The sequence below is a fragment of the Doryrhamphus excisus genome, chromosome 2 (genome assembly GCF_030265055.1).
Source record: "Doryrhamphus excisus isolate RoL2022-K1 chromosome 2, RoL_Dexc_1.0, whole genome shotgun sequence".
Taxonomy (NCBI): domain Eukaryota; kingdom Metazoa; phylum Chordata; class Actinopteri; order Syngnathiformes; family Syngnathidae; genus Doryrhamphus; species Doryrhamphus excisus.
The window spans coordinates 26632013-26647332 of record NC_080467.1 but is presented as its reverse complement, the minus strand read 5'-3'; the positions used below and the strand labels follow the sequence as shown (position 1 = coordinate 26647332).

Below are 15320 nucleotides of genomic sequence, written 5' to 3'. Positions count from 1 at the left end.
AAGGTCGATCTGCATCAGCCATTTATTGAAATGCTAAGCAACAGATGAGCAGATGAGCGGCGTGGCATTTAAAGACGCTATTAATCTCTGAAAGAGTTGGAGGAAACAAAGGGGACTAATATTATGCAAAGCTTTGCAGGTAAGAAGACGGATGTAGACTCGACGACTAGAGGTCAGCGGGAAAAACGGGAGTATGAATCCAGCTTGTCGAACATCCATTACAAAGAAGTCATATACTGTAAGAGACGCCATAAGCCTGGCATCGTCATTCAATCGTGCTCGTTAACGAGCGAGCGGTAACACAATGACACTTCATTAGCAATACTAAAAAAAATGTTCACTTTTCCCAAGTGCAACTTTACACACTTTTGTTTTTTTTTTTAAGCAGCTAGCCAATTTTCACCTTGCCACACAAGTTTGTGTCTTTAAATACATATAAAACTTCTCTCCTGGGGTATTTTACCATATTTTTGGAAAACAAAGCTGTTGTACTTTAGAGAAACAGAAGATTAAAAAACAATTCCGGTAAGTCTGCCTGCTCTCGTCTTTTGTAATGAAAGAGGACGTTTTCCCAGTTATGGAACTGTTTATTATTATTATATTATTATAATACATGGCGGCACGGCGGTCTCGTGGTTAGCGCGCAGACCTCACAGCTAGGAGACCAGGGTTCAATCCCGACCCTCGGCCATCTCTGTGTGGAGTTTGCATGTTCTCCCCGTGCATGCGTGGATTTTCTCCGGGTACTCCGGTTTCCTCCCACATTCCAAAAACATGCTAGGTTAATTGGCGACTCCAAATTGTCCATAGGTATGAATGTGAGTGTGAATGGTTGTTTGTCTATATGTGCCCTGTGATTGGCTGGCGACCAGTCCAGGGTGTACCCCGCCTCTCGCCCGAAGACAGCTGGGATAGGCTCCAGCACCCCCCGCGACCCTCGTGAGGAAAAAGCGGTAGAAAATGAATGAATGAATGAATGAATAATACATCAGCCAATAACATTTATAGTTGTTTTTTGTCTAATATAACAGTAGACCATGGATTAATTTTTGTACTTTAAATTTTCTCATCTTTAATATTCACATTTTTAAGTTATTTTTTTGTAAAATGTGTTTTTAATATTTTCATTTCCAATAAAAAAAAATATTTTTTTAGAATTCCAGGATATATGATTTAAACTAGTCTTAAACTTTAAAATTTTAAACTAGTTTTAAACTAGTTGTAGATGATGGACTAAAGTTGATTAATTTGCAGTTTTATTTCCAATATTATTAAATTATTAATTTGGGGGGAATCTTATACAATAAAAATTATAAAAAAAATGTAATTTATAATTTGAAAAAAAAATATCTAGCTAGGTGATAAACATGTTTTTTTAAATGGTTCAATTTGTAGTTTCATTGAAATTATTTAGTTTTTTTTTTTTTTTGGACAAAGTCAAATATAATAGCAGACGATGTCAGCCTCCCTCTGGGCTGCTCTGGCTCCCTCTTGTGGACAGAGGTACACATGCCAGCAACCCGGCAGCAATAACCAATGAAATGTTTTGCTGTAACAAAATGCATTATGGGATGAAGCTAAAACAACTGTTTGTTTATTTTAAAATCGTATTGGTACCTGCCTTATGTATTTCGTACCTACCTTTTGAACGTTAAGTTGCTATGTGTTCTGATGTAAAGGCGATGTCACAAGATTCGAACATATAAACCTTGTATAATCAAGGCCATTTTTTCCAAGTTCTCAGAATTGTAATGATTTTCAGTGTAGCATTGTTGATAATATTATGGGAAAAGGTCATTTTAAATGTAATTAATGAACAAAAAAAAAGGGCACGGGCAAACAGAAAATGAGCCGTGTGCTGCAAATGACCCCCAGGAAAGATTTTGAACAACCCCTTTCTCTCGCCTAAAGGTTGACACATGAAGTAACTGAGCTATAAAATGAGATAAGACAACCAAAATGCCATCAAGGCTTTCGATTCAAGGCGCGCACGGACGAATAATAGCGACGTATCTGCACCTTTTTTTCCCTCCCTCATGGGCGATTCACCTTCAACAACAGCAGCATTAATAAGCTTTGGGGATAATTATTTAAATCCCAAGTCATTTCACTGCCTGTGGATACAATATGAGTAAACACTGAATTTGTGCAAGGATCCACACTATGACATATTGCTGTCCACTGGAGGACTGCATGCAATGTCTTGCGTTCTTTTAATGAAGATGAGGAAATATCGTTCCCAAGATGAACGGACCAGAGATGTGTGCAAGTTGGAGATACAGAGACATCCCTACGATAAGTAGGATAATATTCTCCCCATTCAATCTGAGGATGAACGTTGTGGATATTAAAAAGTGAGCATATGTCATTCTTGGAAAATGGATGAATGTTCATATGTTATAAAAGAGCTATTACTTAAGCGCCGTCAGACATGTACTGTACAGTACGACCATGCATTTAATCAGCATGCTGAAATATTTCTAACACGGTCCATTCTGTTCATGTCACTTTGTACAATGTAAGGTACTTAACTGGCTTCACATGAAGCATTCAATGAGAGCCAATAAAAGATCTGTAGCTAAATACCTGCCTTTGAAATAATAATAATAATAATAATAATAATAATGCAGTTGGATTGACACTATTATTATGGTTGTTGCTGGCCGTGGTCGTGCATCATACTGACAGCTGCTTCGAACATTTGCAACATCTGATTTGGCTATAGGCTGCACGGTGGTCGAGTGGTTAGCGCACAGACCTCACAGCGAGGAGACAAGGGTTCAATCTCCGGGTACTCCGTTTTCCTCCCACATTCCAAAAACATCCTAGGTGAATTGGCGACTCCAATTTGTCCGTAGGTATGAATGTGAGTGTGAATGGTTGTTTGTCTATATGTGCCCTGTGATTGGCTGGCCACCAGTCCAGGGTGTACCCTGCCTCTCACCCAAAGACAGCTGGGATAGGCTCCAGCATGTTTTTTTCCAGGTACTTCGGTTCCCTCCCACATTTCACAAACATGCATGTTAGGTTAACTAGCGACTCCAAATGTCCAGGGTGTACCCCGCCTCTCACCCGAAGACAGCTGGGATAGGCTCCAGCATGTTTTTTTCCAGGTACTCCGGTTTCCTCCCACATTTCACAAACATGCATGTTAGGTTAACTAGCGACTCCAAATGTCCAGGGTGTACTACACCTCCCACCCGAAAACAGCTGGGATAGGCTCCAGCATGTTTTTTTTAATGCTTTTTTTCCAGGTACTCCGGTTTCCTCCCACATTTCACAAACCTGCATGCTAGGTTAACTAGCAACTCCAAATGTCCAGGGTGTACCCCGCCTCTCGGCCAAAAACAGCTGGGATAGGCTCCAGCATGTTTTTTTCCGGGTACTCCGGTTTCCTCCCACATTCCACAAACATGCATATTAGGTTAACTAGCGACTCCAAATGTCCAGGGTGTACCACGCCTCTCGCCCGAAGACAGCTGGGATAGGCTCCAGCATGTTTTTTTCCACGTTTTTTTCCAGGTACTCCAGATGAGGAGTAGCTCCTCAACTCCTCATGAGGAAAAGCGGTAGAAAAGGAATGAATGAATGATTTGGCTATAGGAGAGCGTAATAACACACCTATACGCCGCCAGAGAATAAGAAGATGTAGCAGGAGGGATCAGTGTTACCAATGTTCTACTGCTGAAGAACGAAAAAAGGTAGAAGTTTTTTTCTGATGAAAGATGAGTGATTAATCTTTCTTTTGGTATATAGTACCATGTCTATATCGCCCAATAATATAATATTCTGTGTGTTTTGAAAAATCATAAAAATGGCTTTAGTTAAAATAACCATGATAAATGAATGAAATCAGGATTCCTCCATTCCTTCCTCCATACCATTTTTAACACAATTTATTATTATTACTATTACTATTTATTATTGCACTGTTCTATAATTTTACGCCACAAATTGATGTGCTACATTACTATGTGATTAGCATTATTATTATTAATCATGTTTTGTCCTGTGTTGGCAACCATCATGCAAATTGCTAATGTTTCTATGCCTTATGTTTATATATAAAACATATAAAAATATGACTCACAGCAGAGGGAGATGATGCACATGGCGTGCAGCTTGTTCTCTGATCGGATGTACGATCGCATGCAGATGACGAAGATGTTCCCGAAGCAGGTGGTGGCCGAGACCACCCAGACGAAGACCCTCAGCACGATGTTGGCCAGCAGGTCCTCAAAGGAGGAGATGCCGTCGGTGTTGGGCTTGCAGCTACGCACATGCGGGGCGTAGCCGCAGTACTGGAACTTCTTGAAGTAACTGCCAATCACAGATCACACACACTTTGTAAGTAAGATAATTAAAAATGATAAAGTAACTGGGACATAAAATCAAAACAAGAGCGCGCCTGGAGCGACATGCATGAGCACGGGAGATACATCGATTTTTTTGATATATTTAAAAAAAAATAAGGACACACCTTTTTAATCAGGCTTTTAAATAATATATATATTTTTTTTAACTTTTCTTACGTTTTTATCTTTTTAGTCCTATTTTATGCTTTTAGTCTTTAGCTTTTAACTCAAGTATTTCCCCAGAGGGGGTCCTCCACACTGGGGGCTGTGTCGGGTCTGCTGAGGAGGTGCCATCCTTGGGTCTCTTCGACCCTCCCTTTGATGTGGGGGTCCGCCCGTCTGTCGGAGTCGGGGGGGGGGGGGGGGGGGGGGTGCTGGTTCCCCCGATGGCACGACTTGCGGCTCCTCCCAGTGTGGACGACCCCAAAGGTGGCGTTTCCTCCCTACTGTGTGTGATTGTTTGTGTTTGTGCGTGTGTGTGTCTAGTATGGAGGGTTGGAGGGAGGGGCTTTCTTTGTAATTGTTTTTCCTTTTAATTGTGGTAATTGTTTTTAAACTATTGTTTCTGTAAAGCACTTTGTGTTGCATGTCTTTGCAGGAAAAGTGCTCTACAAATAAAGTTGATTTGATTTAATACAATAATGACGTCATACTGACATGTGAGTCAAGTGTTTAAGAGGCTCAAACATGCGACGTTGGATGTTGCCGATTTCGATGCCCTCTATGCTCCTGGAGAAGAAGACAGACAGAAACATTTAATTATTAAGAAGTTAACACACTTACACAAACCAGTCCATCCTTTTTTTTATGCTAGGTTTATTTGAATGGAATTACTCATTTTCCCCATTGTTGTGTTTTGCCGCCACCTTTGTGTACGTTTGTAAAAAGCAGACTTCATTCATGACAATGGTGCTCCAACTTTGGTACCAGGCAATGTACTTCCATGTGGTGCATTATTTGCATCATGAAAGGAAAAGAACAGCACACACACACATACATACACACACACACACACCAGCTTTGTTACATGCGTGAGGACTCACAATGATTTCAGCCTGTGCAGCTTGTCAAAGTGGTCCACTTGGAGCTCCACGATGGGATTGTATGAAATGTTTCTGCAAAATAACACACAAGTGGGCATTTATTCATCATCACTCTGACAGCACGAGGACGTATCTAACACGCTGCAGTGGTCTCTTTTGATGACGTTATTTCGCCGACCACGCGGCGTAACGCTTTCTTTTATGTTTTTCTTATTTTTCAGTCAAAATAGTTCATCCAGCCTATCCTCCGTCTGTTGTGCCTTGTTGTATGTTGACGTATATTGCTGTGAGTGGATTTCCACAAAGTAGGATTCATTCATTTTCTACCGCTTTTCCTCACAAGGGTCGCTGGGAGGAGGGCTGGAGCCTATCCCAGCTGTCTTCGGGCGAGAGGCGGGGTACACCCTGGACTGGTGGCCAGCCAATCACAGGGCACATATAGACAAACAACCATTCACACTCAAATTCATACCTATGGACAATTTGGAGTCGCTAATTAACCTAGCATGTTTTTGGAATGTGGGAGGAAACCGGAGTACCCGGAGCAACTCCATACATAGATGACTGAGGGTGGAGTTGAACTCAGGTCTCCTAGTTGTGAGGCCTGTGCACTAACCACTTTGTTACCGTGCAGCCCACATTATATCTTATTTTCTTTTATTCTGTGTATTATGTTGGGTAATAGGAGTGTAAAGGTGACTCTGGGGGTGTTATTTTATGTCTGGAGGGCTCTAGGATTGATTCATTCATTTTCTACAGCTTATCCTCACGAGTGTCGCAGGGGTGCTGGAGCCTATCCCAGCTGTCTTCAGGCGAGAGGCGGGGTACACCCTGGACTGGTGGCCAGCCAATCACAGGGCACATATAGACAAACAACCATTCACACTCACATTCATACCTATGGACAATTTGAAGTCGCTAATTAACCTAGCATGTTTTTGGAATGTGGGAGGAAACCGGAGTACCCGGAGAAAACCCACGCATGCACGGGGAGAACATGCAAACTCCACACAGAGATGGCCGAGGGTGGAATTGAACTCTGTTCTCCTAGCTGCGCGCTAACCACTCGACCGCCGTGCAGCCAAGTAGGATTCAATTAAATATTTTTTTTGTAGTTTCATAGTTTATGCAGCAGGCTACAGGATCACCAGTGTTGCTATTTTGCCATTTTCTAACCCATTCATTCATTCTTATTATCAAATTTATGACTTTTTCTGGCATCATTGGGGAGTTTTCTGGTATGATAATAGCATCTATTGTTCTGCTTTTTGTGTCACAAGCCGGCAGTGTACAGTCAGCTTCCACGGCACACTGAGAACATGACGTGCAACGATGAGCGGCCATGATTACGCAGCGAAATCTAAAACATTTAACCTTCAATTAGCCTTGATAACAGAATATTTGATTGTGTTTAGGTTAAGTTCCTATAAGCTGCAACTGCAGGAACGATGGCATTCCTTGGATCATCCACATTGTTGGAAACCCCTCCGCATCATCAGTAGGTGTTTCGCCCCTTGACCTGGAAAGGTCGGCTGAGTGGCTGTGGGGTGTCTTGAGATGGACTGCTGCAGCTATGTACCTGTTGGCTATCTTCAGCTGTTTAGGTTCTAGCCGACCCTCTGAAGGAAGTAACAAACTGATTTTGCCAGGAACCCCAGCAGCATTCCAAAAACATGCTAGGTTAATTAGCGACTCCAAATTGTCCATAGGTATGAATGTGAGTGTGAATGGTTGTTTGTCTATATGTGCCCTGTGATTGGCTGGCCACCAGTACAATTTGTACCCTGCCTCTCGCCCAAAGACAGCTGGAATAGGTTCCAGCTTGCCCAAAACCCTTGTGAGGATAAGCGGCATAGAAAATGGATGTATAGAATATTCCATATCTTTTTCATCTTCTTCCATATAGCTTCGGTCTATGAGTTTGAAAGGCTTTGAGTTGTACTTAATTTTCCAAGCACGAACTGACTTGATGTGGTCCAACGCCTCGTATAAATCTGATGCAACCGAAGATGGCGAATTAATCTAAGAAATATGTATACAAATGAAAATACACCATAAAAAAATGAATTTTCAAGGACATCCGTATGCTATAATATGGGTTTTGCAACATTGCTATATTTAATTTAGCATGCGGCGCTTTGGTACGTGCCCATGTTTGATGAGACCATCCGAGTATATGTGTGCATATGTGAGTGTGTATATGTTAAAAAGTCTTCATTATAACAACAACTCACAGTTGAAGCAAATCCTCCAGGAGGACAAAGAGATTAGGAGGGATCTCCGTCAGTCTGTTGCTAGAAAGATCTCTGCGTGCGTTTGGAGACAATTCAACATCAGTTCAACAGCAAATGTAAATATGGATGAATGGCCATCATGTGGTTCCACAACACACACACACACACACACACAATCATGTTCATTTTAAACAATCTATTTCAGCACCCTGGGCAAACAGCAAGAGGAAGCAATCTGCATAAGCAGAGTTCTCCAATCTCCTTAATTATCGTCTTCATTTAGCAAAACTACTTACAGCTCCCCAAGCTTCTGGAGGACAGAAAAGGCTTCGTCTTGGATATGACTGATCCTGTTGCGCTGAAGAACCCTGGAAAATATAAAAAAATATTCATTAAAAAAAACACCCAAGAGCATTGTATCATACACGCACCAATAGCGGTGCACTCATAGAGTACATGTACATACGTACATGGAGGTTTCACATGAGTATTGAAAAATACATAAGTAGTCAGCCTACATATGTTTTATTCCAGTTTGATAATGGCATCCTTCAGTTTGAAAAAAAAGAGAGACAGCTCATTATGGTATGTAATTGGAAAGACCTCTAAAGTATGTAGAAACAGGTACATTCATAATACATACAGTATTTTGCCATGTTTTGGGACTTTTAAGTATTACCATGACATCCATCCTTGCTTGTTTACTCCATTTGGTATGCTTTTTCCCAATGTGTTTTTTTTCTTGAAAAAACATACATTTTTAAAATTTAAATTTAAATTATTTAATATTTAATTAATTTTATTTTGTTCCTAACCAAGTATATTTTTGAAAAATGTTTTATATCCATCCATTTTCTATGCCTCATTTAGGTCGTGGGAGCGATGCTAGAGTCTATCCCAGCTGACTGTGTGTGTGACTGGTCACCACTAAATACAAGGAAAGGTTTTATATGATCTACAAAAAAGTTTATATTTTGTAGGAAAGTCCCAAAATGTAAAATATATATAAAAAAAGTTGTATATATGTTGTTTTGTTTTTTTTTAAAGCTATATATTTCTTAAAAGTAGCTTCGAAAAGGTGTATTTTTTGGAATAATTGTATATATTTTAGACGGTGATGACGTACAGAACTGTCAGCATGCTGCAGGAGTAGAATGAGACGTTCTCGAGGGTCTGGATAAGATTCCCTTCCAAATCCCTGAAAGAAGGCAGGACAAAGCGGTGAAAAAGTTTTTCCCATCATTCCCAATCCTAACGTGAGACATGAACACACATCTTTCTCTTTCCTTTGCGTTCTAAAGATATAAAAACAGTATGTGTTTATGTGCCTGTATGAGCGTATTAGGAACCCACAGTTGGCTAAATATAGAGCTACAACAGTCCTGATTGGCTAAGTGACAACCTGTGTTCTGCATCCTGATTGGCTGTAGATCACTGTCAATTTCATTTGTGCCATTTCCTGTTGTGCGGTCAATGGTCACTAGCAAACTAGCTAACTGGAAAATACGACCGGAGCAATATGTTTGAACAAGGATACAAAAACGCTGCAGCCCAATGTGGCGGTCAGAGGAGTGATACATCTTTTACATGTCTTTGCGTAAGCGGCACAAAGAGGTGATGATGCTCCTGCACAATAGAAGAGATCATATTTGGTGCAATTTTAAGCTGGAAAAAATGGCCACAAGGAGGTAGAAGAGCATTGCATGTTTTTCCCATTTAAATAAATACACGCAAACACGTGCACATGCACAGTTCAGTTGTAAATGTGAAAATTGTCAATAGTTTATGATGTTATATTAGTAAAAAAAAAAATTCATGTAAAACAACCTTTTTTGTGCTGTTTATGTAGTGCAATCGTGGTTGTCTATATGTTAATGCCTGTCTATAAAGTATATGCTGAGGGATTTTACAGCCTTAAAACATACAATAATTGTAAAAAAAATTATAAATAAACAATAATTGTAATTTTTTTATAAATAAACAATAATTGTAAAAAAATTATAAATAAACAATAATTGTAAAAAATATAAATAAACAATAATTGTAATTTTTTTATAAATAAACAATAATTGTAAAAATATAAATAAACAATAATTGTATTTTTTATAAATAAACAATAATTGTAAAAATATATAAATAAACAATAATTGTAATTTTTATAAATAAACAATAATTGTATTTTTTTATAAATAAACAATAATTGTAAAAATATTTAAATAAACAATAATTGTAAAAATATATAAATAAACAATAATTGTAAAAAAAAATAAAGTTGGCTATGTCATGGATTTCACTTATTGCGGGAACCTATCCCTTGCAATAATGTTTTTTTTTTTCAGAAGGCTGTCAGAAACAAGAAAGATCTGCGTTCATGTCTCACATATGGATTGTGGTTGATGGGTAGAATTTGTGCAATTTTCCTTTAAGGAGACATGTTGGCACACTGTACTTACAGCCAGTTCAGCCTGGGCATTTCCTGACAGACGTCTTCCACGCTTGTCAGCGAGTTATTCAGCAACCCCCTGTCAATCACAGCGGACAATACGCTCCTTTCAAAAGATGGAACTAATTAAGCCATTCTGTCGGCACTAATCAGAGGTCAAAGGTGAGAGATGTGAGTGAAAGAAACTCACAGCAAGACCAGTGAGTTGAGACCAGAGAAGGCCTTGGAGGAGATGTGATGAATGTTGTTGTTCTCCAAGATCCTAACACAAAAGCAAAGCAGGCGGCTTTCTTTAAGGTCTTTTCGCTGCTTACCCAAGTCAAGACAATCATCCCCCTCACAGTCAGTACTATGTACATAAACTGCTCACAAATTATTTGTCAATTTTGCTGTTCAGTTCCTTGTTAGAAAACACCCCTACTGTGTGAGGTTTATCTCCAGGAAGGGAATCAAGTAAACATACAACCACTCCAGCTTGTGCAGATCCCTGAACACACCAGGCTTCAGGACGGAAATCCTGTTGTGGTTCAAATATCTATGAGAGAAAAAAATTAATACATCATAAAAAAAATGTAAACAATAAAAATAATTGAACATATTGAAATGATTAGCGGCCGAGACAAATTCGAAAAACATCACCCGTTCATGCTGATGCACAGTTGCATTCACACTGGGAAAAACTAATACATAAAAAATATGAAATAAAATATAAAAAGTCGCTCTGTCAATCACGGTTTAAAAAATAGTAACGGAAAAGTCAATGTATTCATTGAAAATATATATATATAATGAATATATGCTGGCTGTTAAGGTCATGTTTGAATAGCTCTTCATATTGACAATGCACAATACCAGTGTGTTTAAAATGCAGACTTACAGCCTGGTGAGATTATAGAGTCTGCTGAAGGCACCCGAACTCACTTCTTGTATCTGATTGTACTGCAGATATCTACACAAAAACACAACAAAAGGTCATAAATAATGGAAAAAGGAGCGATTAACGTGGCAAAATAATAATAATTCAGATGCATTATGATTTATGTGGAAGACCCTTTAACGTCTGTTGGTCTTCTGCTGGAAAAACACATCGCTTAGGTTAGATTTTATTTATCCCACAAAGGGACAATCGTCTTTTGTTAGCCTGAAGACACAATAATAAAATACAAATCTGATCCATATTACTTATTACATACAGTATGTTGTGTAATGCTGCGATTGGAAATCAGGCTAGAGATAATGATCATCCTACTTTCAAAGTAAATAGTACAAAAATCTACACATGCACACACATGTAAATATTATAATATTATAATAATTATAATATTATAAATATTATTATAATACTATGGACTTGATGCTAACTAGCTAGCATGGATGCTTTCAAAAGTGCACTCACAGTTTTTGCAGACTCCGGTACATGAAGAAGGTGTTGGTTTTCAGCCATTGGAGATGATTCCTCTGTAAGGACCTACCATGGAAGCACGCGCCATCATCACCCAATGCAACATGATCCATTATATATACACCACATCAAAACAATTACACTGGGGAGGTTGCCTACAGCCACAGCTATTCACATTTTCTTTTACCTGGCACTAATTAGAGATCCCAGTGTTGTAGAGCAGGAGATTAAATGAGCTAAAAAAGTTATATAATTTTTGTTATACTATATTTTTTTTAATCTGTTGTTTTTTTGACAAAAAAGATATTTTTGAAAAAATAAAAATGCAAAAGTATATTTTACAAAAATTGCATTAAAAACAGTATATTTCTGAAAAATATCAGCAAAAAAGTATATTTTCTAAAAAAAAATATATATATATATATATATATATATATGACCAGTCCAGGGTGTACCCCGCCTCTTGCCTGAAGACAGCTGGGATAGGCTCCAGCACCCCTGCGACCCTCGTGAGGAAAAGCGGTAGAAAATGAATGAATGAATGTATTTTAAAAAATCTGTAGTGTTTTTGACGAAAAATATGTATATTTTTGAAAAAATAAAAAAGCAAAAGTATATTTTACAAAAATTGCATTAAAAAAACGTATATTTCTGAAAAATATCAGCAAAAAAGCATATTTTCTAATATATGACCAGTCCAGGGTGTACCCCACCTCTCACCCGAAGACAGCTGGGATAGGCTCCAGCACCCCCGTGACTCTCATGAGATTAAGCGGTAGAAAATTAATGAATGAATTAATATATATATTTTTTAACCAAAAAGGAAGCAGACAAGTTAAAGTATATTTCACAATATTGCATAATTTTGAGAAAAAAGTAGTATATTTAAGGGACCAATATATATTTAAGTATATTTAGGTGACACTAAGACACTTTATGTCAAAAAGTCAGATTTCAAAATGGTATGTGTGGTGAAAACAGTCAAGGTCTTAAAGTGACAGTGCTGGAACTCCACTCACATCATGGTGACGTTGACGGCCACCGTTGGGACGTGGTGGAGCTGCGCCCCGTCACAGTCCAGCTCCAGGTCCCGGCACTGGCACGGTTCAGGAATGGCGCCCAGCACTGCGGGATCAAATTTGATGACGTTTGAGCTCCAAGTGAAAGCACGGATGGATGGAAAGTGACCAGGTGGTTCCAGAGTCTGTCTAATTCAATCACATTTGCTCTTTCATTCAAATGAAAACTTTACTGCCAGCATGATCTTGTGTTGGTTTGACGTCATTACAATACGGCATCATCGCCACTTCCTGTTGCTCGCCTCACGCACTCATAACAATTTCCCTCTCAGCGACACAATAAAAAAACAGTATCACTTACAGCACAGGTTGGATTTGGTCCCGGTGTTGTCGCTCGGCATCCCAAAATATGTGTCAAACAGATGAGGCCATCCGTTATTATCTCCTGAAAAAACAACAAATATTGGAATTAAAATGGCTTCAAATAAATTATAAACATTAAATATATATATGACTAAATAAAAATACAAAAAAGAAAGTAAAATGCAATAATATGAAAATTGTCACATGCACATTAAAAAAAATCACATAACAAATACTGCACTGTGGGTAGAAAGACGATGTTGAATGGCAGATTTGTACTTTTTAACATGTGTATATTGTTGCATGTATATTCTTATGTATAATGTATAGGAATATAGGTCAAGTCAATGTACCATTTTGCCTTCCCCACTTGTAGCGGATTAATAAACATCTCCGGATACTATAAATGAATGTACAAGACAAGCAGTGAGCTATTAATATATATACATTTACCTCAGCTATAAATAGAAAAAAAACAACTTCCCAGGCAGAGGTAAACATCCTTCTAGCAAACCTCTGATGTGGACTAATGCAGGGTGTACCTTATGGCTAAGTGCCATGTTATTAGTGTGTTATGGTGGTAAATCCACTAAAGAAGAGCGGATACAATGAAATTCTGCAGCAGCAGCATGTTCAAGTCATAGATTTAAAAAAACAATATTTAGTGAGGCAAAAAAAATATATATATTAAATTGTCTCTGGGTGCTTTGCTGGCGTGTACGAGTGTGCAAACAAAAGATCATCACTGAGGGAAGTCGGTTCATTCGGAAAGTGGTACTACAGTTGTCAGCTGGCTTGTTGAAGCACGGTATGTAATTAGTGTTGAACGCCATAAGAACCATTCCATCATGCCATTGTTTGCAGAGCCGGTTGCTGATTGCATTCCAATCATCAAGATGATGGTGTCAGGGCGCTGCCTGGTGTTTACCTCAGGATGCACACACAGGAAATGAATGAATGCAGGGCAGGAAAAAAGGGATCCAGCAACTAAACAGGCTAACTAGCACAATGAAGCGACAGATGTCAAGGGCAAATTAGAAGAAAGTGAGAGAAATAAGTAAAGTAAAGACAAAAAGAAACAAAACAACACAGGATGTATTAGAAAATACGGTGCTCTTTCACCGTTTGCCACATTTCAGGCTAAACCTAAAAAACTGAAAAGTGTGTCGGCCCCCCCTGAGTTAACACTTTGCAGAACCACCGTTTGCTGGGATTCCAGCTGCAAGTCTTTTGCTGTATTGGTTTTCACATCTAGAGAATAAAAAATTTGCCCATTCTTCCTTACAAAACAGCTCGAGTTCTGTAAGGTTAGATGGAGAACGTTTGCAAACAGGAATTTCCAAATATTTCCACGGATTCAGGCGGATTCATGTATGTATGGAAACTGGAATTGAAGAATAAAAGGAAAAATTTAATTGACATTCAGGCAGGAGCACAGAGCGTGACAGTACCCCCCCTGATTTTTGACGGTCAACAGCTCGAGTTCTGTAAGGTTAAATGGAGAGCGTTTGCGAACAGAAGTTTCCAAATTTTTCCACGAATTCAGGTGGGTTCATTTATGTATGGAAACTGGAATTGAGGAATAAAAGGAAACAATTTAATTGACATTCAGGCAGGAGCACAGAGCATGACAGTACCCCCCCTGATTTTTGACGGTCAACAGCTCGAGTTCTGTAAGGTTAGATGGAGAGCGTTTGCGAACAGGAGTTTCCAAATTTTTCCACGGATTCAGGCGGATTCATGTATGTATGGAAACATGACATGTAGTCAGGAGCATGACAGTACCCCCCTGATTTTTGACGGTAAAAAAAAACAAAAACCTGTAACAAGCAATATTCACTCAGTGCCATCTTCCGTCTTCTTATATCTTGTTTAGTGTCACAAACAGAAAGAACACCAAGTGTTTTTTGTCCCAGCTGGTCTTGAAGGCGTCTCTACTTGGCTGAAGGATTTCATTCCCCTGAAAGCAACCTGTGCACTAATAAAGTCCTCCACATTAAAAGTGGAATCTCAAGTACGTTCTCAGACAGTCCCTGGCTTACTTACAGAGGAGTTTTATTCATGCATTCGCTACTTATGCTGCAGAAAGCACTCAGTGGAAGAATAGCTGCTGTCATGGTAGCCCATGGAAGACAAGGAAAGAAGATGTATGTATGGATGGATGTATGGATGTATGGATGTCCACCCATAGATGAGGTAGCCACACTGCATCAGAACAACTTCCATAATTTTGGGACATTTTTGGGATACAAGGTCAAAAAATTTACTGTATATTATTTTGAAAGGAAAGTGTATTTTTGAAAACCCTTTTTTTTTTTTTTTTTTAGATTTTATGGACAAAATTCATAGATTTTCTTTTAGGGAAATTTATTTTTTTAGAAAAATGTGTATATTTTGTGATAAATATATAACATATTTTAGCATTTTTTTACAAATATTTTTTAATATATTTTTTGAGTAC

The 15320-nt window shown here is 38.6% G+C and overlaps 1 protein-coding gene across 3 annotated transcripts in view; it reads right to left on the bottom strand.

Annotated features, from left to right (window-relative positions):
- The window catches only part of rxfp1 (relaxin family peptide receptor 1), a 40290-nt gene that overhangs the window by 11408 nt on the left and 13562 nt on the right, over window positions 1-15320 (bottom strand). For all 3 annotated transcript variants that reach the window (XM_058064608.1, XM_058064609.1, XM_058064610.1), the window contains 13 exons: window positions 12858-12941; window positions 12497-12602; window positions 11472-11543; window positions 10953-11024; window positions 10539-10610; window positions 10266-10337; window positions 10086-10154; window positions 8759-8830; window positions 7929-8000; window positions 7633-7704; window positions 5399-5470; window positions 5013-5084; window positions 4091-4320 (listed from right to left, as the gene is read on the bottom strand). In XM_058064608.1, the coding sequence (XP_057920591.1) occupies window positions 4091-4320; window positions 5013-5084; window positions 5399-5470; window positions 7633-7704; window positions 7929-8000; window positions 8759-8830; window positions 10086-10154; window positions 10266-10337; window positions 10539-10610; window positions 10953-11024; window positions 11472-11543; window positions 12497-12602; window positions 12858-12941 (1137 nt within the window). The remainder of the gene's footprint in view (window positions 1-4090; window positions 4321-5012; window positions 5085-5398; window positions 5471-7632; window positions 7705-7928; window positions 8001-8758; window positions 8831-10085; window positions 10155-10265; window positions 10338-10538; window positions 10611-10952; window positions 11025-11471; window positions 11544-12496; window positions 12603-12857; window positions 12942-15320) is intronic.